The sequence below is a fragment of the Cuculus canorus genome, chromosome Z (genome assembly GCF_017976375.1).
Source record: "Cuculus canorus isolate bCucCan1 chromosome Z, bCucCan1.pri, whole genome shotgun sequence".
NCBI classification, from domain to species: Eukaryota; Metazoa; Chordata; class Aves; order Cuculiformes; family Cuculidae; genus Cuculus; species Cuculus canorus.
In genome coordinates this window covers 58,810,710-58,838,693 of record NC_071441.1, presented here as the reverse complement: position 1 = coordinate 58,838,693, position 27,984 = coordinate 58,810,710, and the positions used below count along the sequence as shown (strand labels likewise).

Below are 27,984 nucleotides of genomic sequence, written 5' to 3'. Positions count from 1 at the left end.
CCTCATCATCCTCACAATGAAGAATTTCTTTTTTACATCCCCTTGCCTTTGTCTAGAGACACAGACCTTTTTCCTTAGCAGCAGAGGCCAGCAACCCTGAGACGCATTGCCTTGTGTGGCTCTCCTGCTGTAGCCTTCCTTTTCTTGACACTAGGGAGAATATGTGTAATTTAAAGATCTCGCATGTATTGATGCAGACAGGTGATGAGATAGCTCCTTTAGGCCCTTTGATAACAAGCAGATAGACTCAGGGGAGTCATTTGACTTGTCTAAGGACAGGAGGGGTCACAGACTGAGTTCACAGAAACATAGAATCGTTTGGGTTGGAAGGGGGAACCTAAAGGTCATCCAGTTCTAACCCCCCTTCCGTGGGTGAGAACATCTTCCACTGGATCGGCTTGCTCGAAGCCCCATCCAACCTGGCCTTGAACACCTCCAGGGATGGGGCAGCCATGACAGCTCTGAGCAGCCTGTGCCACTGCCTCACCACCCTCATCATGAAAACATTTCTTCTTAATGGCTAATTTAAATCTCCCCTCTTTCAGCTTCAAACCGTATCCCCTCATCCTATCCCTGCACTACCTGATCAAGAGCCCCTTCCCAGCTTTTTTTTTTTTTTTTTTTTCCTGTAGGCCCTGACCATTTCACATATCAAAACCTAAAGCTGTTAAAATAACATTAAAGATGCTGGAAAGAATCAGCTAGAGCAGTATGTATAAATGAAAGAATGCAAGGATGGTACTACACATTTCTAGTCACAACATTTGAAAGTTATGACTTGTTTTATCTATTGTAACCTCAGAACATCTACACTGTGTAAAATTCAGCTGTCTGGATATGATGAGTCCAAATCACTGGGTATTGCCCATGCTTTGGCTATGAAAGATTAAATATCTCTTTTACTCTAATTCCTCTACAAATCTTGAGGATTTTTACAGCAAGAATTGTTTTGAAACATCTGAAGTGTTGTGAAATGAAGAGACAGGATCACATCCCAGTTTTTTTTTCCCAGTCTTTTAATAAACTACACAAATATTTGTATGTATTGATTGGAAATATAGCAGGTGATTTTAAAATTAGAAAGCGAAATGCCTTTCTGTTTCTGCTACTCTGGCCCAGGTTTCCCAGGGAAGCTGTGATTGCCCCATCCCTGGAGATGTTCAAGGCCAGGTTGGATGGGGCCTAGGGTAGCCTGATCTAGTGGGAGGTGTCCCTGCCCATGGCAGGGGGTTTGGAACTGGGTGATCATTAAGGTCTCTTCCAGCCCAAACCATTCCATGATTCTATGATTCTGTGATTCTGTGACTCTATGATAAAGGGACAGCCAATCTCAACGTAACCGATTTTGATGTTCCATAAATGTACATCAGAAATGTGAAGCTAATAAGTGTGATAATAAATACAAATATGATCAAAATGGTGCCCAAAGCATGGAATATATTCAAGTACTTCATTCTTAAGGTTCCATGTTTCTTATTTACTGAACTAACATTCCAAATTTTGAGAAATTTAGATAGAAAAGTGAAAAAATGACAATATAGAATAATATGCTCAAATTCTTCTAGCATTTGACAGAAGATCCTGACAATAAAAAAAAAGAATTAGACCGTGTGGACCTATGTAGCCCAGCCTTGGGCATGGCTGTTTAATTCACTAGATAAAGTACAGGTAGTAGTAGTCACTTCTTTTTTAAACTACAAAAATCTATGTCTATGTTACTGATTAAACAGGAGTCCTTTTAATAACAACAGAAAGATCATTTTAAACAGGAAAACTTGAATTACTTTTTATTTTTCAAAATCTTGCTGCATCTGGCTTTTGACCACTATTGGCAGTCCCACTTACTTTAGACAAAGAAGTCAATGTGTGTTCTGCATTCTCATTATACATGAGAAACTGTTACAGAAAACATGATATATTCTAGTGATCACCAGAACCTTGTCATTAAATATCAAAATAGTGAATCAGGCATTAAAAAATAATTTTTCAGACTAGTTTAGTACTCAGATTCTCTGTTCCAGCATAAATATCAGTGTATTTTAAATAATTTTTTGCATTTAGACAATTAGAACCATAGTTGTTTTAGGAATTATTGACTTTCTTTGCAGTCGGCATAACCACAGAGGATAGATTACACAGCTAGAGAAGGAGTTTTGTGTGTTTGCGTTTGAAAAAGTGATTCAGTCTGTACCCCTGAATGAAGTCCATGGCAGCGGGATACAGCTTCTAAATTTTGTAACTACTTGAACCACAATCTAGAGCTCATTTTCACAATACTGTTTGCATACAAAAAGTTGTACTTAATACCTAGTCTGTGTTATTGCTTTAGGTTAGTGACAGTTCTAAGATCCTTATCTTTTTGGCATATTTACTGCATTTTTCTCTGTTTGACTGTTTTTAATCTAAGTTATTGCTTAGAGCACTAGTGACCTGCTTCCTTCCCCTGCGTGTTTACAGATGAGGTGAGTCTGTACAGAATAGATAAACTATGACTACTAAGAGATTATTTAATGCTATTTAATAGTCTGGCATGCTCGGGATGGTTTTATTATAGGCATCTGGAAAGTCCTGTCTTCAAGTGAAATCATCTTAAATCTTTAATGCTTGTTATAGCCTATGCTGTTTACTAACTCACATTGATTATTGTAGGTTCAAAAGTCAATTCTATTAACTCAATAAAATCCAAGGGTTTTGTGCTCTGTTTTTGTTAGGGGGGGAAATCTTATTCTTCTGCTCTGTAATTGTGAAGCCTGTTGCACAGAAAAAGCAGCAGTAAAGATACCCATATCATAATAGACTATGCTGATCACTGAGCTGGTTGTTCTCTAGGCCATATTTTGACATTTGGAACCTGGATCAAAGATTGCCATAAGTTCTTGAATAACGCCAGCATTTCTTTAATATCTTAGGTTACAAATGATAATAGAATGAGGGAACTTACCTGTTAGCCCTTGTTAAAGGGTGCTTGGCTTGTATTTAGTAAATTTCTCTTTATGTGCTAAAACCTTCTGGCAAAAGTTGAACTGCTTCAATTAAATATTCTTTCATATCTCTGCAGATTTCATCTTAGAATAGCGCTTCCAACCAATAAATGAACAGATCCCATAGATCTTGGGTTCTATGCATAAATCTCTGTTTTTTCTGGAGACCGTAGAGAGCATGCACGGGTACTGATACAAAGCATAACTATTTGCCATCACCAGCCTTCTGCTTGACATCACATTTTTTAGTGTACCTGCTTTCTGAGCTGCTTATGCAGCCACTAATTCTGTAAGCGTGACCCAGATTACCATTAACACTAGGAGGTCTTTGCTTAACCTTGCATGTTTTGGCTGGAGAAGAAAAAGAAAAGTCCCTCAAGATGATCTCCAGACCAGTACAAGGGCACTAAGACTAATCCCTAGGCAGAAATTTGCTACTGAATAAATAGTTATCCCTCATAGCTGACTATATAGGAGAAGCATGGGACACCTCACATACTTAAAATATTAAGCAAGGGGGCACTTTGCTTCCTGAAACCAATTTATGACGACTTCCTTACAGTGTTGCGATTTTGCAGAGCAGAAATCTCCTATGGGCATGCAGGCAGAAAGAGAGCTGCAAATTACTCCAGCCAACATCTAGACTCTGAGGACTGATTTTGTCTTTCTCATCGTTTGATTATCTCAAGAATAGAATAGAAAAAATACAGTAGTTCTAGTTGGAAAGGACCTACAATGATCATCTAGTCCTACTGCCTGATCACTTCAGGGCTGAGCAAAAATTAAAGCATGTTTTTAAGGGCATTATCCAAATGCCTCTTAAACACTGGCAGGCTTGGAGCATTACCATGGGGCATGGATCATTTCTAACCGTCTACGTAAAGCACCATGAATTAACAGCTGAGTCATAAATTTAGAGGTAATATATGATACTGTCAAATTTGTGTAGACTTATTGCAGGAAACTCACACCTGAACTTTCAGAAAAAAAAATGTGTCCAGAAATGCAGGAATTGAAAATTCATTTTATTATTTAATTTAACCCCTAAGCATATATAGTTCCCACTTGAGACTCTCCTAGAGACGTCTGTTGTGGCAGATCTGCTCAGGGTCTAATTCGAACTTCTAGACAGAAAACAATATGAGGAAGATCCTATTGTAGAAAGTCAACACCCATCAGAAGAGCTTGTTTTGGACCTGTGAAATCAGCATACTCAGACTGCCCTGATGTCTGTCTAGGTACTTGAAAGTGAAAAATGTTGTAGATCTATATTTGATGGTTTGAAAAAGAGGCCTTTTCGGCTGCTATTTACACCATTATAGCAAAAGTGTTGTGTTATCAAGCATTTTGCAGTGGAATTCAGGAGGTCTGACTCATGTTTTGTAATAAGCAACAAAGCAATGTGCATCTTTGTCCCAGATCTAAAAGGAGGTGATAAGAGGAACTGTCTTTATCAAGACTACCTTGCCAGACACATAGTTCTGAATCTGTATATGAACCTAAATGTGTTAGGACCTGCTACAAACCTGCTAGTCCTTGTTTTTCTTTATTTAAACAAGAAAAAAATCAAGTGTCACTTTTCAGTGAATATCAGTCAACATTTTCTTTGTAAGGGACAGCATGACTGGAACAGAGGAGAAATGGTGTTTGAGATCGTGCAATTGGGTACTTATCTCAGGCTGGTTTTGCAGAAGATGAGAGCTCTTCCAGCCTTTCTCCAGCAGCTGACTCTGCTGCACGGCCAGCATGATGACAAATCTTGATGCCTCACCCCTTCCTATTCCGTATCCTGCACCATTAGATTGCCTGATGCTTTGCTAAGGGAAGCAAAAACGGGGCAGCATGAAACCAACAAGCACTCCACTCATCTGGGGGAAGGGAATGAGTAACATATGGTTGCTGATGTCTAATCACTACTTAAAATGGTTGCCAGTTCTGCTGCTCCTTAATAAACTGTAAACACCTTTCAACAAAAGTGCCACGGGTCACCGAATTGTAAATATACCATCAGTATTTCAGTTGAATTTATTTTAGTTAGCTGTTTGGCTTTTCATAAAATGCCAGTTTTCAGTGATAAATAATTGCCATGCTTTAAGCAAATAATTCATAAACACAAAAATGGCTCTAAAATACACAATACATGCAAATTATACAGTAATACTTTAGAGCTGCTGTTCATAAGGCTCGTATTTTTTAATATATGTTCAGTGACTTAACTGAAGCCAGAAATAAAGCTAAACCCACATGTATTGTTTTTTGCAGGTGTCAGTTATAAAGCAGCAATCTCGAAGTTATGGTAATTTCTGAAACAACTTAGTGACCAGTGAAGTCATTTATCATTCATGTAAATTCACAAAGGAACTTTAACTGCTCATTTTAGCATCATTAATACAGAATAAATATGAAATGAAAAGTTAGTTATTGAACTTCTCTTTTGACCCAGTTAAACACTGTGTTTTTAACCTTCTAGATTTTATAATCTTTTCCTCTGCACTCTGAAAATTGCTGTGTGTTTTATTGTTGCTTTTTTCCAGGAAGAGTGGCTTAGAATTTTTGCTAGTGTCCATCAACCTCTGCAATTCTTTGTACATCTTTTCTTGGTATTTTTGTCCTGGCATTTAATATCAGAACACAAAACATGAGAAGAACCCTTGGCTTACATCAGTGCTGTCCTGACCTACTGAGCAGTCACAAAAAGTATGATTCATATACACTATTATTAAGCAGTGTCCCTGTGTTAAAGGAGGGAGTCCTTTTTTTTACCCATATAAAATAAATTCAAAGCAGAAGAAAGTAGTTCAGTGAGAACATGAGAGTCTAAATGAGTTTATTTTCCTACATTATTGTTCATTGCAGTTGAATCCAATGAAAGGAACAGCTCTGTAAATTATGCCTTTGATATTATTCCTCTTTTGAGTCTGGGGAGTTATAATGACAGATAGCACGTGGTTGGGCTCTTTCTTTTCTGTTTTAACAGAGATACATGAAAACAAGCTGTGTAAGGAAAACAATAATCTATGTCGAACAAAGAAATAAATTTTGAATTATTAAAAAGATTAAATTGATGAAAGATAAAAAGTACTTAATATGAAGATAAATTAAATTCCTGTTATCTGGATCAATTTCTGTAAGGCATATCTGTCTTGAAGAAGACAATGTCTACAGCTTTGTGAGTTCGTGTTGTGAACCAGGAATTCACAGAAATTACAAAAATGCAATGTAAGTGTACTGACATGTTTTTCACTGGCACATTCCAAAGTGTTCTAGTGGAGTAAGCCACTTGGTCTGTGGGTTTCTCCTGGTGGGGAAGGAACTTTTTCTCAGCTACAGGAGGTAGAGTTCTTCCTGCTCAGATAAGAAAGTGAAACTGTTCTGAGCCAGCAGATGCAGGGCCTTGCTCTGTGCAACCTCCCAGACCTAAATGTGTGTTGTTCTGCTGCTTGGTACTTTTAAATCTGCTTGGATTAGCCTTTGCCACAGCTTCTTCTCTAGAGCATACCAAGGTGTTGTCTTTCTTGTTTCTTCCACCCAGCAGAACATGCTGCCTTTCCAACACTGCTCACCATACAAAGGAAAGGTTATTCCTGTTTTCCCCATGTGAAACTATTTTTTAAATTTATAATTTAAAATTATAAATTAAGTTTTGATAATACTTTTCTGCTTTATTGTTTTACCCCGCCTTTTACTTATTACTTAGAGTTTTTAACTGAGTATTTGCAATATCAATACTGAAATTTTCTTTTTTTTCTACTACTTCTACATCAGGATGTCCCTACCTATGGCAGGGGGTGGAACTGGATGGGCTTTAAGGTCCCTGCCAACCCAAGCCATTCTGTGATTCTATGATTTTAAGATTTCTGATGGAATTGTGTACCTACTATCCCATTAGATACACTTAGGTTTTGTAAAATATTTTTTTCAGTATATAGTGCATTGTCAGAAAAGTTGGAACAGAATCTTATGGCAGCCTGGTTCAGCCTGAGGGGAACATGATAATTCTATGGATTTCAACAAAACATTCTGTATCCTTATTGTGTGTTGCATGTTCTCTGACCAGGATATGCAATATGTTGTGATATGATTCGCCACAAAAAGCAAGGAAAAAAATCTTATTTGAAAGGAAAAAAAAGGAGTATTATTTCTTCAAAGTATTCCAGATTCATCAATGTCTCTGCATTTGTGTGAGACAATTCTGAAGGCATGCCACACTATTAAGCATTTTAATACAGTACTTTCCTAACAGGTTCGAAACAGTGGGACATAAGTCTTAAATCCAGAACTAATTGGAGGTGATGATATTTTGCTTGTCTATTTGGAATCACAGGCCTTTAGCACTCTTGAAATGTTAAATGCAGAGGAACAAATTTCCAAACTAGCTGTTCAGTCCAGTTCATGAAAATGTGCACTGCCCAGTTTATAGCGGGTAGCACCGAAATGCCCATTTTATAGTGGGTAGCTGGCTTTTCATCAGGAAGTGCAGGGATAGGATGAGTAGGAATGGTTTTCAGCTGAAAGAGGGGAGATTTGACTGATATCTTAAGAAGAAATGTTTTCCTGTGAGGGTGGGGAGGTACTGACACAGGTTGCCTCATCCCTGGAGATGGTCAAGACCAGGTTGGATGACGCTTTGAGCATCCAGATCCAGTGAGGGGTGTCCCTGCCTGTGACAGGGGGGTGGAACTGGATAGGCTTTAAGGTCCCTGTCAACCCAAACCATTCTGTGGTTCCATGATTCCATTCTATGCCATAAATAATATGTGAATTTTGTACATATGATGTTTGTTCAAAAAGTGACTCAGACCAGTCTAGTCTGGGTCCTACACTTGGGCCACAACAGCTCCATGCAATGCTCCAGGCTTGGGGAAGAGGGGGAAGAAAGCTGCCTAGTGGAAAATCACCTGGGGGTGCAGTGTTACAGCAGCTGAACATGAGACAATGGCCCAGGTGGCCAAGAAGGCCAACAGTATCCTAGCCTGTATCAGCAATGGTGTGGCCAGGAGGAGCAGGGAAGTGATTATGTCCCTGGACTTGGCATTAGTGAGGCTGTACCTCGAGTCTTGTGTTCAGTTTTGGGTCTCCCATTACAAGAAGGACAATGAACTGCTGGAGCATGTCCAGATAAGGACAACAAAGGTGGAGAAAGGGCTGGAGAGCAAGGTTTAGGAGGAGAGGCTGAGGGAACTGGTGTTGTTTAGCCTGGAGAAGAGGAGAATAAGAGGTGACCTTGTTGCTCTCTACAACTACCTGAAAGGAGGTTTCAGTGAGTTGGGTGCTGGTCCCTTCTCCCAAGTAACAAACAATAAGGTGAGACGAAATGACCTCAAATTGCACCAGGGGATGTTTAAATAGGATATTAGGAAAAATTTAATTACCAAAAGAGTGGTGCCACACTGGCAGAGGCTGCCCAGGACAGTGGTGGAGTCTCCATCCCTGGAGGTGTTCAAAAAATGTGTAGGTGTGGCGCTTTGAGACACGATTTCTAGGCATGGTGATGCTGGGCTAGATGAAATTAGAGGTCTTTTCCAACCTTAACAGTTCTATGATTCTATGATTCACTGATTCTAATCCAGAGTGCCACTATGTGACTGGACAATAATGTATTAAAAGGAGGAGGGAATCTCAGCAACTGCAGACCCAGTAATACCATCTCAGAAGTGTATAAAAGTTCAGAAAAAATTCTATCAAAAGGCACACAGAGAAATCAAGAGGACAATAATACTTAGATCATGCCAGAATTGTCTGATGGTATTATATACCATGTATAGATGTGGCAGTTTAGGACATGGTTTAGTAGGAACAGTAGTGTTGTGCTGATAGCTGGACTGAACGAGTTTAGAGTCCTTTTCCAGCCTTAATGATTCTATGACTCTCTGAACTCAAATGTGAGAAGGGACAGACTTAGTGGTAAAAGACAGCTATGAGTGTGGTGAATGAAGAGAGGTACTTCATTGATCCTAAGGGACTAATTTATGCAATAGAAGATAATGTGCCACAGCAAAATGCACTCATGGCAGAAATTAGAGAAGCGCTGACACTATGAAGTGGTAGTGGGCTAGTTTGTAGAAAGATGTAAGTAGCTTCGAAGACTAATGTGTGAAATATAGGCGTATGTCCCAGAACAAAGTGAAAAGTCCTAGTTTGTAGGCTAACAGCAAAACTTTAGCTTTGTGGCAAGAGGCAGTTTGTTGGAAATGATTAGAAAAACTGTGTGTACCGTGATTAATCACTGAGTGATTACCATATATCACAAGAAATATTTGCATATTAAGCAAGGATATAAGAAAACTGTTGGATGAGTATCTTGTGAGACCTCTGCAGCTCTTCTGCATCCAACCCTGAGTAGGTGTTTCCACAAAGGACAGACTTAACATAGCAACAGTATGGAGAAGGATAATGAAATTCAATCAAATTGGTGTGTGAATTGCACAAGGACAGACTTTCACATCTGAGACTATGCATTTCACAGTGCAGTACATAGGATTACTTGGAGAAACAAGGTAAATTGATCCAGCCAGATGCTGCATTTGCAGAGCTAAACTGTTTTTGCTGTCCAGCCCAGCCTAAGCATCTCTACTGAGTACTGTGCTGTGCAGTGATTGGCTTATTTAACCTTGAAGTGAAGGTTAAATGAAATCTGAGGGAGAATACTACTGTTTTCCGTGAATTCATGATAGTGCAAACCTCAAGGAGGAGGAAATCCTGTTTAATCTGAGAGGATTCCAGCAGAAAAAATAGATATAAATTGACCATGAATAAGTGCAGGCTGGAAACTAGGAGTCATCTCTGAATTAGCAGAGGAGGGATGTTCTGAAACTGCCTACTGCTTGGAAAGAGAGATTCGGAGACACAGTTCTTCATAAGGAACATACGTTTTTGTACATTATCTGGTTTTATTAATTTATAATCTGGTGTTGACAACTTAGGTTGAATACCCAAGTACTAATTTCCTTCAAGTAATCATTAGGTAATTGTCTTAGAGTTACAAAGGAATTACAATGTCCTTTGATGAATCAACGAAGTAAATGACTATAACATAGGAACCTTGTCAAAGAACTTTTTGCTCTTTAACAGAAGTGCATCCATATATTATCTTTTATTTTTTAGCTCTTATTGTTTCATTTTGTCGCAATGAACCTTGTGAGTGATATGCCTTTGCTGTAATTCTGAATGTGGCACAGAAATATTGCACTCAAATTAACAAAGAGGGCAGCCTGATCGTTGAATGACTTAAGCCACTTGTTATCCCTTAGTTAAATCATGTTGGGTCAAGTCTGATCACCTTGACAAGTACCAGGAAGAAGGATTGTGTTATAAAATTGGCATAGAACCAAATGGTGAGTTACAAAGATTTTTTGAAAGAGGTATTTAAAATCATATGGTTTCTGTGAAAAGAACTCTGCACCATTGGTATCACAAGGAGCATATCCAATATGTATTTTTTTAACATTTCAAGAGGGAACAACTTATTCCAGTATATGGTACATATTTTGCTTATTGAAGTAACAGGTTCATTATTACAAAAGATTGCCCACTAGACTAAAAATTAAGCAAGAGTCACTTAGGTCTAAGGGACAATTTATTTGGAAAGAGCTATTTTTGTACATTTCTGTGTCTGCCTCAGATATTGGGCAGTAAAGATCTAATCAGTGGCCTGCACTTCATGTGTTTCTACTAAATTGTGATGCTTTACACTTTAAGCTATAAGTGCCAAGCATTGGTCAGAATAGTATAGCTGAACTACAATCTCTTCTTCCAGCACTTCAAAATATGGTCTGCCATTCCCATTTGTTTCTTCTGCCTAAGATGCAAGATAAACGAGAAAAAAATGTAGAAATATTTCTTTACCTCTTTTTTAGCCATTTTTATCTAAAACACTGTAATGCCACTAATTATGATGAATTCTTAGCTGAGCATTTATTTAACCCACATTACTGTTTTGCTTCTTCAGCAAAAGCCCATAAATGTATGCATTTTTAGCAAATATTTGGAATTTTCACATTGTTTTGTTTGGAAAATTGGTGACTTAGTGAAATACTTCTCTTTTTTTAATATAAATAAAATAATTCTTCAAACATAGGAAATATTTAGAAATTATACTTTCTTTATTTGCAGAAGCAAAATGCTTTCAAGACAACATTCTGTCCAGAAGGTGCTAAAAACAGGCTTCTAGGACTCAGTCAGTCTGCTTTTGTATTTTCATCCATTCTTTGTCTCCATCTCATCCTAACAGTCTATCCTTGACATATACACAAGTTTTCAGAGAACAAAAGCTGGTAAAGCCTCTCCACCCAAATATGTGCTCAGTTTTACTTGTTGTACGTAGAAGCATTTGCTCAAGTTTTAGGAAAAGTACTGCTGGTACTGTTAAAGCTGGTGCTGCAGAATTATTTACACAAACATTTCTTGTGTTTATTCCTAGTGAAAGGCAGTTATTGCACACATATTTCAGTTGTTTTTAACCCATCCCAGAAAATGGCATTTGCTTCAGCAGCAGCAGAATTTTGCAAATAGGAATCTACATAAAGCTGTGTGTTAACCTCTTAGTAACTGAATGGTTTGTATGACCATGGTTAGGTTCCAGTTCCAAGCAAAAGACTAATGAAAGCCACATGAAATACTAAAAATGCATTTTTTTTTCTTTAAATAATGAAATTCATCTCATAATTGGTTTTAGTCCAGTTGTTGTCTGGTTGCTCAATTCTTATTATTCCAATTCATGGTGAGATAACATTGTCTATCTTGCATCATAAGGATATTGTGACACTAAAGAGATTATGTAACAGTTATCCAATACCATACATGTATTTTTGTTGTAAATACAATGTCCAGGTGTATGCCAACTCACTTGGTATACTTTAAATTTCTTCCCCACCCCATCTCCTGATGGAGAGAGGAGGAAAGTTGAAGTATACCAACTGATTTATATATGCAAAATCAGTCTGCACAGTCCACAAATTGCTATTACTAACAAGTCAATGGGCTGTTGGTCAAAGTGGTGGCATTTCTAGTATAAGAAAAGAAAAATCATCATTTACTGCAGGTATTCAGTAGGTAAACTGAGTCTTTCTTTATGGGAACACTTTAATTCTTTAATGAAGTCTGATGGTAGAAAAATTTCCTCTGTAAAGTAATTCACAGAAGACAGAGCTAAGTGTTTATGGCTTGTGTTTTAATTTTAAACGCTATATTGAAATTCTTTAGCAACGTTCATTGCAGTCTGATTTGAAATATTTTTGTTCATTAGGCAATGTACTGGCTGCTTATCTGGCCCACATGTAGTCCTTTAACTTGTGATATATCATGTGAAAATAAAACTTATATCTGCCTTGTGACTGTGAAATCTTGATCTGCTCATAGACGATAGAAGAAATGCTTACTCCTTTTTGTCCAGTATTGTCATCTTATGTGATGGGATATATTTTTCTACATGTCCAAGAGTCTGAAGACAGTATATGCCTTTTGAGTTTGTTTTGGTAAAATCTTTCCTTGCGGAAACCAGAAGATAATATTTCTTTTTATTTTATGGAGGAAAATCTTCATCCTTAGTTACAAAATTGATGTATAATGTTGCCTAGCCATTAGTCTGGAGAAGAACAATGAACAATAAATACTAAGTCTCTCCATAATCTTTTCAGGTTTTGGGGGAAATGTTTACTAGATTGTAAAAAATTTAAAGCTAATTTTGTGTCTGACAGTGTTAATGGGTCACTTCTTTTGGGTGAACACTAAATGTCCAAGTTATCTCTCCTGAGTCTCTGCAATAGTAACTAAATGTATATTCACTTCCAAACTGAAGTGGTTTTTTACTCATTATTGTTATTATTATTAAATTAATTGTATTTAATTAAAATGTGCATGTATTCATTTTTTCCCCTGCAGATTTCATTTCTGGCCTCTGCTTACATGAGCCAACATCTCTCAGAGGGAAGCTGCTCTGCCCTTGCATCTGTTACTCATTACCTTTACCTCTGCCAGTTCAGCTGGATGCTTATTCAGGTTGGTCTCTTAGTCTGTTTCACTTCCTTCCCAAAGCCTCTGTAAAAGTAACTGATACTTAGATTGTGTTTCTGTTCTATTGCAGTATGTGTATCTCTGAAATTCAGTGATACTAGAGAGGCAAAACATTAGATGATCTTTATAAAATATAGAGTGTCACAGCTCCAAGAGTAAATATTTGAACCCTATAAAGACTTTTTCCACTAGTACCCACTGCAATCTTGTGAAAATTTCAATATCTTACTTCATCCTATAGAAGTTACTGCCTCAAGAACTATATAAACTCTGAAAATACATTTTTATTTAGTTAATAGCTTTTCTAAACTTCTCTGATTTGGTCTTTTGAAACAGTCTCTTACAGGTGAAATATGAGTGTAAACTACACTGTAATTTTTTTGAGCCAGTAGCATTTTAGTCATCTCTCTTTCATCATATGACAAACATACCTTCATAAGTTTGTATTGAAATAAGAAGTATATAAGTTCACAAATATTGTCAGAATTTTCATAGAATCATAGAATCATTTTGGTTGGAAAAGATACATAAGATCAATGAGTTCAAATTTTAATCTGACACTGCCAACCCAACCACTAAACTGTGCAACTAAGCGCTATGTCTACACATCTTTTAAACCCCTCCAGGGATGGTGACTCCACCAGTTCCCTGAGCAGCTTCTTCCAGTATTTGACAACCCTTTTCTTGAAGAAATTTTTTCTGATACCCAATCTAAGCCTCCCCTCGTGCAACTTGAGGCCATTTTCTCTCATCACTTGTTACTTGGGAGAAGAGATCAACACCTACCTTACCACAACTTCCTTTCAGGCAGCTGTAAAGAATGATAAGGTCCTTAGCCTCCTTTTCTCCAGTCTAAAAAATCCCAGTTCTCTCAACTGTTCCTCGTAAGACTAGTGCTCCAGATGCTCCATCAGCTTTGTTACACTTTTGACACATTATAAAACAGAATACAGAATTCTAACTATACAGAATTGTAAAAAACAATTGAACTAATAATGTAGGAGACCACGAACAATCAAATTTGTTATGCAAAATTAACAGTTTTAAGTTAGCTAAAATAACAAGTTGTGAGGTTATTTTGAAACGTTATCAAGCCCTTATCTAGAAATGTATACTTAAATGTAAATTCTGCCATTTATTTGTTATTTTAGTAGTATTTGTCCATAGCATAGTTATTAAAGCATACAGCTTTTTGTGTGCAGCTCCATATATTGCCATACAAATCCTCCAACATCCAAATTGTCAGATCAAACCAAGAACTGCAGATTAGGCTGTCACTAAATACAGCTTTCTCTCACATTGACATGTAGTATATTGCATTTTCTTAGGATTATGTCAAGCTAGCTCTCATTGAGAACCCTGGCAGCCTCCACTTTTTGGTCTTAGCGGGCTGGACACAGATGGTCTGTCATGCCCACTGTTTCTGCAACTGCTTGTAAAAACAGAGCAGAGAGATCTAAACTTCTCTGTGTCTAGTGATACTAATGCTCCTTTTATTCTTTTTTCCCCTCTGAATTTATACAGTTAGCAAAGTAAATTTATTTTCAGTAGATGTTACTTTCTATTCCCTGAATATAGATATTTTTCTGCTATACTTCTTGTACGCTTAGCTTGGCTTATGACTTTCTCTTAAGTTAACTAACCTGAAATATTTTGTCACTGCTAAATTTTCTGCTTTATAGGTGCTCATTCCCTTCATTCCTAGGTCACTTCAGATCTTTTAATAGAGTTTACAACAATAAAATCTATAGCTTCATATTCTAAGTGTTCTTCTGTTTTTAGCTTCTGATATTTGTTAGCTTCCATTTGATATTAGTATTTGCAGTACACACATAGCTACTACCCACATAGTGACTGAAATCTAGGAATGGAAAAGACCTCAGAGGTCACCTGGTCCATTTTCAGAGTCAGAACAAAGGCCACATCGAATCATCCTTGCTTGTCTGATTGTTTCTTGGCTTGAGTAGGGAGTTTTTTTTCAAGTTTCAGAATGTTGATAGCATTACCCGGTTTTTAATTGAATGCAGAAGAAAAGGAGTAAGAAAGGTGCAAATGGCCTTTTGTGCCCACAGAGTGAGCTCAGCCTGAAATATTCACCTCTTACTAATGTCTGAAATGCAGAAGTCTTCATCCTGACAAATGTCCCTTCATGCAAGTGTCCATCACTATGGTATAAGCCTGTATATACAAATGCAGCCTGTATTTTTACCTTAGGAGCACACACTAAGGATGCTTTTCTGTATTCTGTTGTTCTTCCCATGGCAAATTTGTAGTAGAACAACAATTTACCAGGACAAATAATTTTCTTTTCACATTTTCTAACTTGTTACCAAATAAAAAGTTGCAAAAACAAGTTAAAAGCTGTCTTTTGAGCAATAAAAAATGAAATTGTGTAGTTTTTAATCACCAATTCTGACATAGAGAGAAAATATGGGGAAAAGTATATACATTGTGCTTATATAAGTCATTGCTGCAACGGAGTAAATCAACAGCAAAAGTGGCAGTTCAATAAGCAAGCCAGAGTGAGCTTATTGAGCTTGCTGTCACCCACATCTGAATCCTCCTCCTTTGTGGATTTAACAGCATCTTAAATTTTCTAGAAATTTATTGCAGGCTTGTAAAACAATAAGTTTCATGCTTATTTTTAAGAATGACTTATGGACTGACTAACAGTTTCAAAAAAGGAATTGTATGATAGCATGCAACCATTCTGAAAAAGAAAAGCTGTGGCCATGCCTAAAAAGAAGGGCACTAGAAGTTTTCCCACTGTCTCATGAAAGACTTTATTTAAAGTATTTTGCAACTAATATTTACCAGATATCCACATATTATCATTTAAGGTAAATGAATGAATAAATGATAAAATAAACAAAATCATCTTGGTTTTGGGAAGTTAATTTCAATTAATTGCCTCATTCTAAAAGAAAGAAGCTTCACTGAAATTTAAATTGTCTCATTAGAGTGTTATTTGAATTTGCAATTGCTTTGCGTTCTACATCAGAAGAATCACACGCACATTTGTTCTTCCATGTGAGCAGCTCAGTACTGTACATTTTATTCTTCTGTAAAATTAGTTATTGTTGCAGCACGGCAACAGGAAAGGATTTGCTAAAATTAGCTCCTCCGTTTGTATTTCATTGATTAAATTTTGGACCATCAGAAGGGGTTAAAGACAAGAACTTATAATTATCAAACTAGTAATGTTATTGCACAGGAAATGGAGGACTGTCCAAACTCCCTTACATCTTTTCAGCACTGCTGTGTTAAACTGTCCTGTGATAAATGAGGTGAGATAGGTAAATATGGCTAAACAAACACCAAGCAAGGACACGAGGTACTATTTCTTAGAAAGCAATCCCAGTTGGATGACTGAGAACAATGTTCACCAGATTGTCAGAATTAGTAGAACCAACAATCCCTGAGCATGATGGCATAAATCAGTTCAAGGATTTTGCTGTCTGAAAATACTCGCAGTGAAGCACAGTCTAGTCAGGGCTACAAGGGCATGTAATTTGAAGAATGTTTATTGGCATAAGGCAACAAAAGGAATCTTGAATGAGTTTTCTTTCCACAAACTTGTTTTTTTCCCCAAATATCATATTCTTCTGTTCAATGTTTTCTTCCTGTGAATGTTCAACAAAGGAATTAATAGTTCTGTGTTCTTTCAACCTGCACAGGACAGATACAATACTGTGGTAGGATTTTCCTCTGTTCTTTTAAGGAAAACAAACTTTGCTTTTGTCTACATAGCACCAATCACCAAATGAAAAGCAAAAAGAAGAGTATAATAGTAATGACATAATTAATATAATTACATACACTGGACATATTTATTAAAATGTCATTTTTCTAAGGGAACATTTAAATTGCTTACTAAACCAACAATTTTTTTTGAAAAAAAATTGTGAGAATATGCAATGTGCTTTATGATTCATGATATAAAGTATTGTATATTCATGCTATATAAATCACAGAAAAAAACCCTGTAATGATAATTAACTGATGAGACTTACATAAGTAATTCACAAACCACCAATTAATTACTTGATTTCGAAAATTCAGTCTGCCTGAACAAACTAGTAGACAAACTCTTAGCTGTTTGGTTTACGAACACAAATAATCGCTTTGCAATTGTCTTGTCACTGTATATGGATTTTACGCATCCTAACAGTAGACACCTGAAAATTATGCATATAAATCAACATTAGTGTATGAAATACCTGTCTAGACAATGGGGAGAGATGAGTAAGATTGGGTAAGGCCAACGAGTGCCTGAAGAAGTCTGTCCTCTCTCCACTGACTATCAAGACAGGCTAGAGGCACAAGCTTGATTTAGATGCCATCTAGACAGAAAAAGACAAAATTTATCCCTTATTCATTTCATATGAAAGACCAGAAATAAATACATAATATGCAGAGCCGTATGTTTGAAATAGAGGAGATGACGAAGTATTTTGCAAAGCATGTTTTTATCATATATAGTTTAGGTGTTTGTTAGAAAGTAATAAAATGTATGTAGATATGCATAAATGCTCAGCACGTAAGAAAGTGTTTCTACCATTTACTTCTTAAAGAACATGCAAAGATCCAAGCAAAATTCTAAGTATTTTGTTTTACTTCAAGCATTTTCTTACTCATTCTACCAGTTCTTTCACAAGTTTTCAACTGTTCTACTTCTTTTTGATTCATTTTTGTTTTTTAATTTCTTAGTTAGGCCATTTGATGATGAGTTGATCATAAGAAGACACGGATTGTTGCAGAGATGCATAAGAATTTACATTCTTCTTTTTTTTCTTAACCTTTTATACAAATTTTACACAGAATCACAGACCCATTGAAATAGCAGGGGCATCTTGAGACTGCCTAGTCCAACACCGTGGCTCAAGCAGGGTCAGCTAGGGAAGGTTGCCCAGGACCACGATCAATTAGGTTTTGATGGTCTTTAAGGACAGGGACTCCACAACCTCTCTGGAAAGCTTGGCCAAGTGTTTTACCAACCCCGTTGCAAAAATGCTTTTTCTTCTGTTCAGATGGAATTTAATATATATTAGTGGGTGTCTGTTGCCTTTTGTCCTGCCATTGTGCACCACTGAGGAAAGTCTGGCTGAATCTTCATCACTCCCTCCCATCAGTTATGTATATGCACAGCTAAGATTCCCCAGAGCCTCCTCTTCTTCGGGCTGAACAGTCACAGCTTTCACAGTCTTTCAGAGGTGCTCCAGTCTGTTAATCATCTTCACGGCCTTTAGCTGGACTCACTCCATGTATTTGTTGTACTGGTAAGCCCAGAAATGAACCACGGTCAGAACTGATGAAGGAGGTTATGCATTTCCTACAAGATACACAGAGCTGAAGAACAGTATAAAAAATTCAATACGGATTGAATTTAGTGATATTATATGTCAGTCTTTCCTGTGAAGGTATGGGAACTCAAGAAAGCTACTTTTGCACCACAAAGCTATTTTTGCACTGCAAAAATAATGTTTTCTACTAAACAGGGCATCCATTCCTCTTTAGTAGTCTAATTCCGAATCTAACAGTTTTATAAATAAACATATGTCTTTTATAATCAGTCTGTTTTGATTACTTAAGAGAAGAAAATGAAAACAAAATATTTATGTGGAAAAATGTTTATATATACACATATTCTGGGACAGAAATATGCTGTATTATGACGTTCAGAATAATTTTATTTTTAGGATAGCTAATCATCTACCATGTCTACTGATTAATATTCTGCATTTTTCTTCAGGCTATTAATTTCTGGTATGTCCTGGTGATGAATGATGAACACACAGAGCGGCGCTATCTGCTTTACTTCCTTCTGAGTTGGGGTCTTCCAGCTTTTGTCGTGATCCTGCTTTTAATTATCCTCAGAGGAATCTATCATCACAGCACAGCACAAATTTATGGCCTTGTCCACAGTGATCTGTAAGTTTTCCTTTAAAAAACCATAAGCTAGATATTGTTGTCTCTGTATTGTTTTACATTTAATTTGCTTGCTTGTGGGGAAGGGGGTATGCATACAGCCCAGTGCAGCAAGGGGCAGGAGGATTCCACATTTGGTGGAGATAAAGTAAGGGTGTCACTCACAAGCAGTGCAGCACTTTCTATTCAGTTGGGCTTTGCTCCAGTTTCTCCACAGTTCCATCCTGGGCTGAGCACTGTCAGAGGAGGGAGCTTGTCTGCTTTGTGGATAAATTATTTATTCTTTTCTGAGACTATGCAATTCCAGGGTAAAGGATATAAATGGCCACTGCTGCAGAAGTGAGAAGAGCATAATTTTCTTCCATTTCATTTCCATGTTTAATAAAACACAGCACTGAACAAAGCCTTAAACGTCCTTCTCTTAGATTATTAAATATATTCTCTGCTAAACCTCGTGGCCACATTAACATGTGAAATATATTTCCTGAAGTGTTTATCTTGAAATATTGAATGTTATATTTCAAATTGTTCCCAACTTGACCATTGCTGCAATGCCAATAATTAACGCAGCCCTTTCAAAGCTATAAATAACCTCAGAAAACTGTTCTAATTAAAACAATGATACTTTATAGAGCTTGTGACATTTAAGTGGAATGATGTGTAGATCAATGGTTTTGTTGTCCTTCTCTACCTCTTTTACTCTGGCCCATTTTCTGGCAAAGCTGATCTATGATGATAGCTATTCTAGGATATGAGGGTATTGTACTTATTTGCTTTGTGTTACATTTACATGGTTCATGTGCAGGAAAGAGTAAACACACAACAGTAAACAGGCCCTGGCCCAGGTTGCCCAGAGCAGTGGTGACTGCCCCTTCCCTGGAGGTGTTTAAGGCCGGGTTTGATGGGGCTTGGAGCCCCTCATCCAGTGGGGGGTGTCCCTGCCCGTGGCAGGGGATGGAACTGGATGGGCTTTGAGGCCTTTCAAACTATTCTATAATGCTATGAGCCTATGATCCCCTATGATCTTAACTTCTATTAAAAATAGTAGAAGAATGTATGAATTTTTTTATGAAAACTTTTATAAGGGTGCATTATTCCATTATAGCTGACCGAAATTCAGTACAGTGTTTTTTTTGTCATACAAAGTTAATTTATGTGAGAAGGAGGTACTAGACTTAGAATAACTGTGTGTTTGAGTATATGCATGTATATATATATATGCACTTGTCCATGTATATCTATATGCATATATGTACAATCACAGAGTGCTGCATAGTTCTACACCATCCCATACACATAAATATTTCTTCACAGAACATGGCAAACAAGAGTATTGTATTTTTCTTCATGGTAAAATGCTTCTCTGTGCATAGTGAACACAATATGTTTAGCATAATCAAGTCTTCTGACTGCTATCAGACATTGGTCAGATGGTATCATTATGTAGTGAACCACAGTTTCACTACATAATTGTTTAACACTTGTTTTCTTTTGTTGTCCATGTCTCATTCTTCCAAAAACAAGAAAAATTCCCTAAGTTCTGATGAAATTATTAAGAAAATTACTCAGACCAATTCATTTGCCTAAATTAAATATAAAAGTTTTCTGGCGTCTGATTAAAATGGGCAAATGTCAGAAATCATCCCAGGCTTAGTGAGTCTGCAGCTTATTCCAGCTCAGTCAATGTGAACACGGTTAGGAAATACCTCCAAGGCTTTTCATAAACACCATCAATGCTGGTTCCTAATTTGAAGAGCACTTTAAAAGTTGCTTTTAATTGTACAAAGAGGACTTTCAAAGTTAGAATGTAGGAAAGAGGACAGATTGAACTACATCACTTGGTTTGTTTTCTTCAAACCAGGATACAGTGGTGGAAAAAGTAACAATGAGATTTACAGAGTCAAGGTCATTACATGCTAACTTCAGATTCAGCCTCAGAAATAGTTTGAGAACAATGGTGTGCTGCTAAAAGCTCATTTCATGGGAGAGCTGGAAGGCTGGTTAAAGTAATAAAAGCAGTGAAGCCTGTTATCTTAGCTCTCTTCTAAGTGATCTCTCCTTCAGGCAATTCATTTTTGCATTATTATGGGGTCTGACCAACTGTTTTGTTCCCAACCAGAATGCCATGGGCACAGTTAATTGCCAAAAGGATGGCTGTGCTGAAAGCACTTCGCTTTATACTGTACTGAACAGAAAATTATTTGAGCTGTGTTGGATTTTGTGCTTCAAAAGATGTATTATGACAGGGTCTTCCTTCAGATATGACAAATTCTACACACAAATGAGTGTTTTGTACAATAACTCCCATAACGTGCCACGATGTGAAAGTAACAGACTGCTGCAGTGATGAAGCAGTATACATGTTGGTGATTATTTTTGTAATTAGCAGAGTTTACGTATAGTGAGAACAGTGTACTCTTTGGCATTACGTGGGTTTTTTTAATCACACTGGCAAATTTGTCTCTATCAATGCCACCGAGAAGCATAACTTTTTTTACAGATCGTTGCTCAATGATGTGTGAAAGAGCTAACAGCCAAAAAAAGGCTCTTCTACGCCTCCCTGTGTTAATTCCCCCATTGCTCGGAAAGGCTGTTTGAATAGCAACAGAAAAGCTGCTGATGAAAGGCATATTGGCATAAATTCAATGAAAGAAATGATGAGATGGGCCTTTGCATAGGGTTGTTTTGAATGAAGGAAGAGTGTTCTGTTTGCATACCTGTAAAGAAAAATGTGAATATCTGGTGCAATACCTTCACTAAGAAAAGTAGTAAGACTTGAACACCTCTTAAAAATATACCTTAGTTGTCATGTCTTTTTTTAAAAAAAGAATAAACAAGATGTTTCAGATTCAAGTGTCCAGAACTGCACCTCTGCTTAATTCCTGTGTGTAACAACCACTGGCTCAATCATTTCGTGGAACTTCAAAGCAGGAGTGTTCTCTGTGTGCAGCTGGGTTGTAGAAGGTGCTTGGATAGGCATTTCCCATCTATCTGTTTTTTTAACTGTTTGTGTTATGGCAAAAGTCTTGCATGAAGGTTGGTCAATGTTTGCAAATGAAATCTCTAAGATGCCTCTAAATGTCAAGTATATTGTCTACTCTGGTCTCTAGTGACCATGCTCTAGAATGTATATCCTTGCTTGAGAATTACCATGATGGCTGGGACATTACTGTTTTTTGGTGGTAAGAGGCAGTTGTTGGCTCCTTTCAGCTGGCTAATAACTGGAATTTGAATTAAGCTAGATGACTTAAAATCACTCTAAAAAAAAACATGTTATCATTCTGTATTCCGGACTTTTATGTCTTACAGAAAATTTTCCAACCCCTATTTGAATTAGCTGCATTCTCTGTCTAAAATACCTTTCAAGGGCATAAATTCTGCTGTTTAGGTACACACTGTGTGAAGAAAATATTTCCTTTTGTCATTTATTATTACATTGAATGTCACCATGGCTCTATGTTGTGACATTGGTGGATATCTTAGGCTAACCTTTCTCTTCCATTTGTTTGTTTATTTTTTCTTATCTTCCATCTGATTGTCTCTTTCAAGATTATAAAACTAACCCATAATGTGTGCTTCTGTACAGGAATTGTTAATGCTCTTACACACTTTAAAACCCTTCTCCTCCTTTTGAGAAGATTTTTTCTTGTTGAGTAAGAAAAACTTATAAACAGATGAGTTCACAACAAGAGTTCATCTTAAAATGAAATTACAAAGCTCACTATGGTTCCCAAACTTCAGACATTTCAACATCTGCTGTTGTCCTGGTGTATACAGCTAGTTTAGTCATGGCCTCCTTTCTGAAAATCTTTTAGCTAATGTCATCAATGTGAGTTTAAATTTAGAAATACACTACTCAGTTTAAAATATTGCTAACGAGTCTCTTAAAGTACAAGGACATAGTTCACCTGGTGTGGTGGAAAACACATGGAGGCAAATGGAAGCTGTAGAGATGGCAAAGATGTAAAGTGCAGTGGAGAGGCAAAGAGAGGAGTGTGAAGAATTAAATAAAATCTAGCTCTCACCAGTTTCATCCTGGTCTCGTTGGTAGTTAAAGTGAAGAAAAATGTCAGCAATGTGTGTGTACCATGTATCTTTAGAGGGATTGCAGCACAGGGGTATACTGACTGCAAAAAGTTCTCAAAACCAATGCAGTATAGATATGAAACCTCATAACCTCAAGTGAATGACTTGAGACAAGCAACAGTTCAATCATCTTTTACAGAGGACCTGGGTTTGTATTTGTGACACTTTATAACTCTCTTATTCTTACAAAACAAAGAAACAAACAAGGGAACTTCTAAAATGGGAATCCTTGACAATAAAGTATCTTTCTGATTTCTTGTATAACCCTGAAAATTTAGCTGTCCACACTTGCATTTTGTAAAAATTTCAATACCCTTTGAAGTCAGTGGAACCAAACCCATTCACAGAGTTCTGCCTTAGCACATATGTTTCTGAGATCAGAAGCCAGAGTTACTTCATTACAAGTATCAGGTATGTTCACAATCATGAGTTTAAAGGTTATGCAGAGCTGCATTCACTGGACTTGTACCCAGGAGATTCAAGCACTATAATAGATGTTATAAAATAGAAGTACTACTCTAAAATAGGTGATAATCACAGCTCAGAGGAGTTTGAACTTAAACTCACTTGGGTGGCTTGAGAACTCTAACCTATGATGGCATTAAAGTATGTTTTTTATAAACTTGAGAAGTACTCTTGTTGCAGGTTTAAGATTTGAGTCTGACTATACTGTTTTCTTGAAACTGAACTCCTCTAAGAAGGACAAAGGACTATTTTTACTAAAGTAGAAACTAAACCAAGTAACCTTTAAAAAGCAGAAAACTGGAAGTAATTAGACATGACAGAATACAAATTTAAATGTTTATAGATGAATATATATCAAACTGGTTTTCAAGCATAGCTTTAGTCTTTTTTAATTGAACAAAACTGTATAGTTTCCTCTAGTTCCCAGAATGTCTTTTTTGGTCATTTCTGAGGCATGACTGTCTGCTCCTAGCACTTTTCAGAGCTCTTTTCCCTCCATTTTCTTGAGGTGTCTCTTTTTTTGGCAGGATCGTTTATTTGCCCAAGGGAAGAATGATATCCCCTCTCAGGAGCTCTGACCTGATTCATTCACTTTCCTTTTAAAATCCCCTGAGGCAAACAAACTGAGCACAGAAGAACCACGTGTGCCACTACACTACTTTAAATTACAGAAGTATCCGTGTATTTGGTTTCAGTGATAGTGACATGATAACATCTCACAGCAGGAAAAAAGCTGAGCTAAATATTCCTACAAATATATCTTCTTTGTATCATGTAATCAGCCATGATGATATCTATGAGAAATAATCAAGAAAGATTGTCCAGCAAAATTCTTTTCAAGAAAAATCCTAATATTTCTATCTCCTCCACAGTCTAGCCCAAGCCAGAGGTTTTTCCAGTAGAGTCACTGCATCTGTGACTGTACAACCACATCTAGGGAATGGGAGAGCACAAGGCTATAGAAAGCTGGAAATGATGAACTTTTTTCTGTGACTAAGAATTATGAATCTTCCTGTTACTCACGTTGCAGTTTCTCTGAATCAAGTTTTTACACAGGGTCATGGTATGAGGCACAAAGTCATGTCTAGGAGCCATGGCCAACATTATTTGAAAAATAAACTCCACAGAAAATATTTTCCAGTACCAGGTACATTGCAATGGTCAAGAACACTTTGTGTGTCCTCGCATGAGGGAGTTAGACCTGGATTTCAGACAAAACAAGCAGTACAGTTGCTGTCTGAATGCTCAGTTTCCTTGAGTGAGTCATGCCCTGATGGGCTGTAACCCAAACTTGTGATAAAATAGGAGCATGGAGATAATGCTGAGATATTAAGTCTTAATCATTGGTTTGCTTAACCTCCATATACTCAGAGCTGTACAATGCTCAAAAATAGGGTACAGTTGCAAAGACATTCTCACGTGGAAAACACAAATACTAACAGGGTTCACATCACTTCTGAGTGTGGTGAAGAAGTGGAAGGTTTGAAAGATGCATAAACTTGTAAATAATTATGGTCTACTTGTATATCTGGTGTTATATAAGGTGCATAAAAGTTACACATGATAAGAAATGTTTACTTTAAAATCTTGTCAGGGATGGAGGTTTGCATGATATGGCTCACTGAAGACTTAGATAAATAAGTTTTAACTCATATGGATAGGTGGGAGGATGGGGACAGTCTACAGTCAGGGTTCAACCTGAACAAAAATACAAGATGTAATAACTCATCATGTGTTGTCTAAGTGGTTCTCGAAGATTCATTTGTTTTGATGTTACCATAAGGATAAAATCTTCCTGAAGCACCTTTCCAGACACGACTTTTCATTAAGTTTTATTTCAAGAGCTACAGCCCCCACAGCTAACTATTTACTGTCAGTACCCACAAGGACGACCCCTTAAACTTTAATTATTTATTACAGAGTCATACTTTTTCTCTAAGGAACACCTGCGAGGCTGATGCACTGACACTTAACCCAGTCAGACAAAACACTAGAAGCTGCTTTGGTCTCACCAAATTGCATGGCTCTTTCACTGCTGGCATGCATTCTGGGCATAGATCCCTGGCTTGCTGACTGTTCCCTGAAATAGAACACTGCTTTCTTAAACCCAAGGACTTGTGCCACTACCAGTAACGGGAATTTTGTAGCTTAAGTGAGCTAATTTCTGTTGAAATATTTGGATGTAGTCTCTTACATCCCTTCTTCCCCTGCTACATCGAATGTGTTGAATTTAGTCCTGAATCTTAGAACAACATGCTTGAAACACTAGACTTTTGCCGGCAGGAATAGCTAATAAAATAGCTAAAACCAGCCAGAAAAAGCATTCAGGGATTTTAATTGAACTGTCAGACATGTTAAATGAAAAGATTTGTATGACGAATGGATGTGGAATTCCCATCCCCAAATGCCTGGTCCTTGCCTTATGTTCTGTGTGCATTTGGAAGTGTCTCCCTGCATGGTCCTCTCCATCCAGCTTGTGCTTCTTGTTATCCCAATTTTTCCACTTCATTTCTCCTCAGTTTTCTGGCAAATCACCTAGGATTTCAAAGATTTTGCAAATTGCTGTTGCTAGAGCTTAGTTCAGAATGATGCTTGGATATCTGGATATAAAGCTGAATGCTGCACACACTGCTCAGCTGAAGCAATGAGTGGGGGAAACCCTGCATTTTTCTTTTTTTACTGGCTGATTTCTCACCATTCACTCTTTCGCTTGGCAGGGTAAATTGGCCCATGCTGTGCTCTGTGCTACTGTAGGAGAAATGGTTCTGACGAACCACAGCTACTTGGGTTATACCTACACTGCACCACAATATAGACACTCATATATATACATATATGTATAAAAAGCAACAGTTGAGAGAGTAAAAAGTTTAGCCTTTTTATATCCTGTACTTGAGTTTTATTTTCTAAACTCCCGCATTATTTCCAGTGAAGCTGCCTGATGTGCTCCCCACTGCTAAGGATTGCTTAAAAATATCTCACTGCTAAATGTGATGTCTTTAATTACCTTTTATTTATTCCTCATTACCAGCATATGTTTTCAGTGGAGGAAAATAGTTAGGGATAGGGGCAGGGGGTTGAGTGCTTTTTATATCTTGGCAAATATTTACTGTTTGTGTTAAGCAAATGTTAGCACATTGAAAACACACATATTCACTGTATTGTGCTTTTGAAGTGTTAAAGAAAGATAAATTTGGGCTTATATGAGTTATGGAATTTTGAAAAATCCATAGAGAAAAATATTTGTGATGAATGTTAAAATTCCCAACCACTGTTAAGGGCCAGAGCACCTCCTGTACAAAGACAGGCTGAGAGAGCAGGGACTGTTCAGCCTGGAGAAGAGAAGGCTGTGGGGAGACCTTAGAGCAGCTTCCGGTACTGAAAAGGGCTCCAGAAAAGCTGGGGAGGGACTCTTTATCAGGAAGTGCAGGGATAGAACAAAGGGGAATGGTTTTAAAATGAAAGAGGGGATATTGAGATGAGATATTAAGAAGAAATGTTTTCCTGTGAGGGGAGGGAGGCCCTGGCCCAAGTTGCCCAGAGCAGTCGTGGATGCCCCATCTCTAGAGATATTCAAGGTTTGATGGGGCTTTCAGCAAGACTCTAAAGCCTTCTCTGAAGCCTACATAGTACTATGTCAAGGGTAACAGAGAACAGCTGCAGGATGAAGGCTCACATCCTTGCCACTGACAGCTTTTGAAAACCTATTTACTTTTGTTTTGTGTAAGAAGTTAGCAAGATAGTCCCACCTATTTTCTGGTTTTTAATTAGCAGAATACTGCCAACTGCCACTAAAAAAATCTCGTTCTTGGTTTATCTGTTTTCCAACAGTTTAGAAAAGCCTTCATCTGATATGCGAGAATATAGCAGGAAATACTAAAATAAGCAATAGTGAGATAAATACCAGCAACTGGCTCTGGATATTTCATTCACACTGACCCTCTTCCATGACATTTTGTTATTCTTCAGGCCAAAGGGCAAGACTATGAACATAAGCCTCAGTTATTTTTGACAGTTTCCACGTGGAAACATCTGCGTTTTTCAGCTAGATTTATATTAATAAGTCTTCAGTTTAAAGCGTGGATAGAAAATGTCAGCTAATTAGAAATTAATGTCCTAGGCCTTATTGCAAAAGAAATGTTTTTTGTTTGTTTTTTTTTAATGTAAGGAATTGTAACAAATATTAAATAGAGACAAATATTAAAGATAGACAACAAAGAATAACCATAATAATAGATCATTGTTTCAAAACCATTGGTAATGGCTAATACACATGAGAAGGAAGCCTTAGATATATACAGGAGCAATAGAAAATCAGATACATAGCTTGTTATATAATTTAAAAAATGCAGTGTTAGCAAGAAACTTGCTCGAAGAGATTTCAAGCATGTCTGTATCAGCTTATTTTCCTGGTCAGATGCTGAGGGATACAAGTCCTCTGGGACCTCTGGGATGATCTGGCTGGCGACTCAAGAGCTGTCAGTGCCTTGGAAGCCTAAGCTGTATTAACATG

General features: G+C 37.3%; 1 protein-coding gene across 1 annotated transcript in view; it reads left to right on the top strand.

The window, feature by feature from the left end:
* ADGRV1 (adhesion G protein-coupled receptor V1) overlaps window positions 1-27,984 on the top strand; it is a 277,900-nt gene that overhangs the window by 178,467 nt on the left and 71,449 nt on the right. Inside the window, exons 83-84 of the mRNA XM_054054954.1 lie at window positions 12,861-12,977; window positions 18,745-18,923. Coding sequence (XP_053910929.1) covers window positions 12,861-12,977; window positions 18,745-18,923 — 296 coding nt within the window. The remainder of the gene's footprint in view (window positions 1-12,860; window positions 12,978-18,744; window positions 18,924-27,984) is intronic.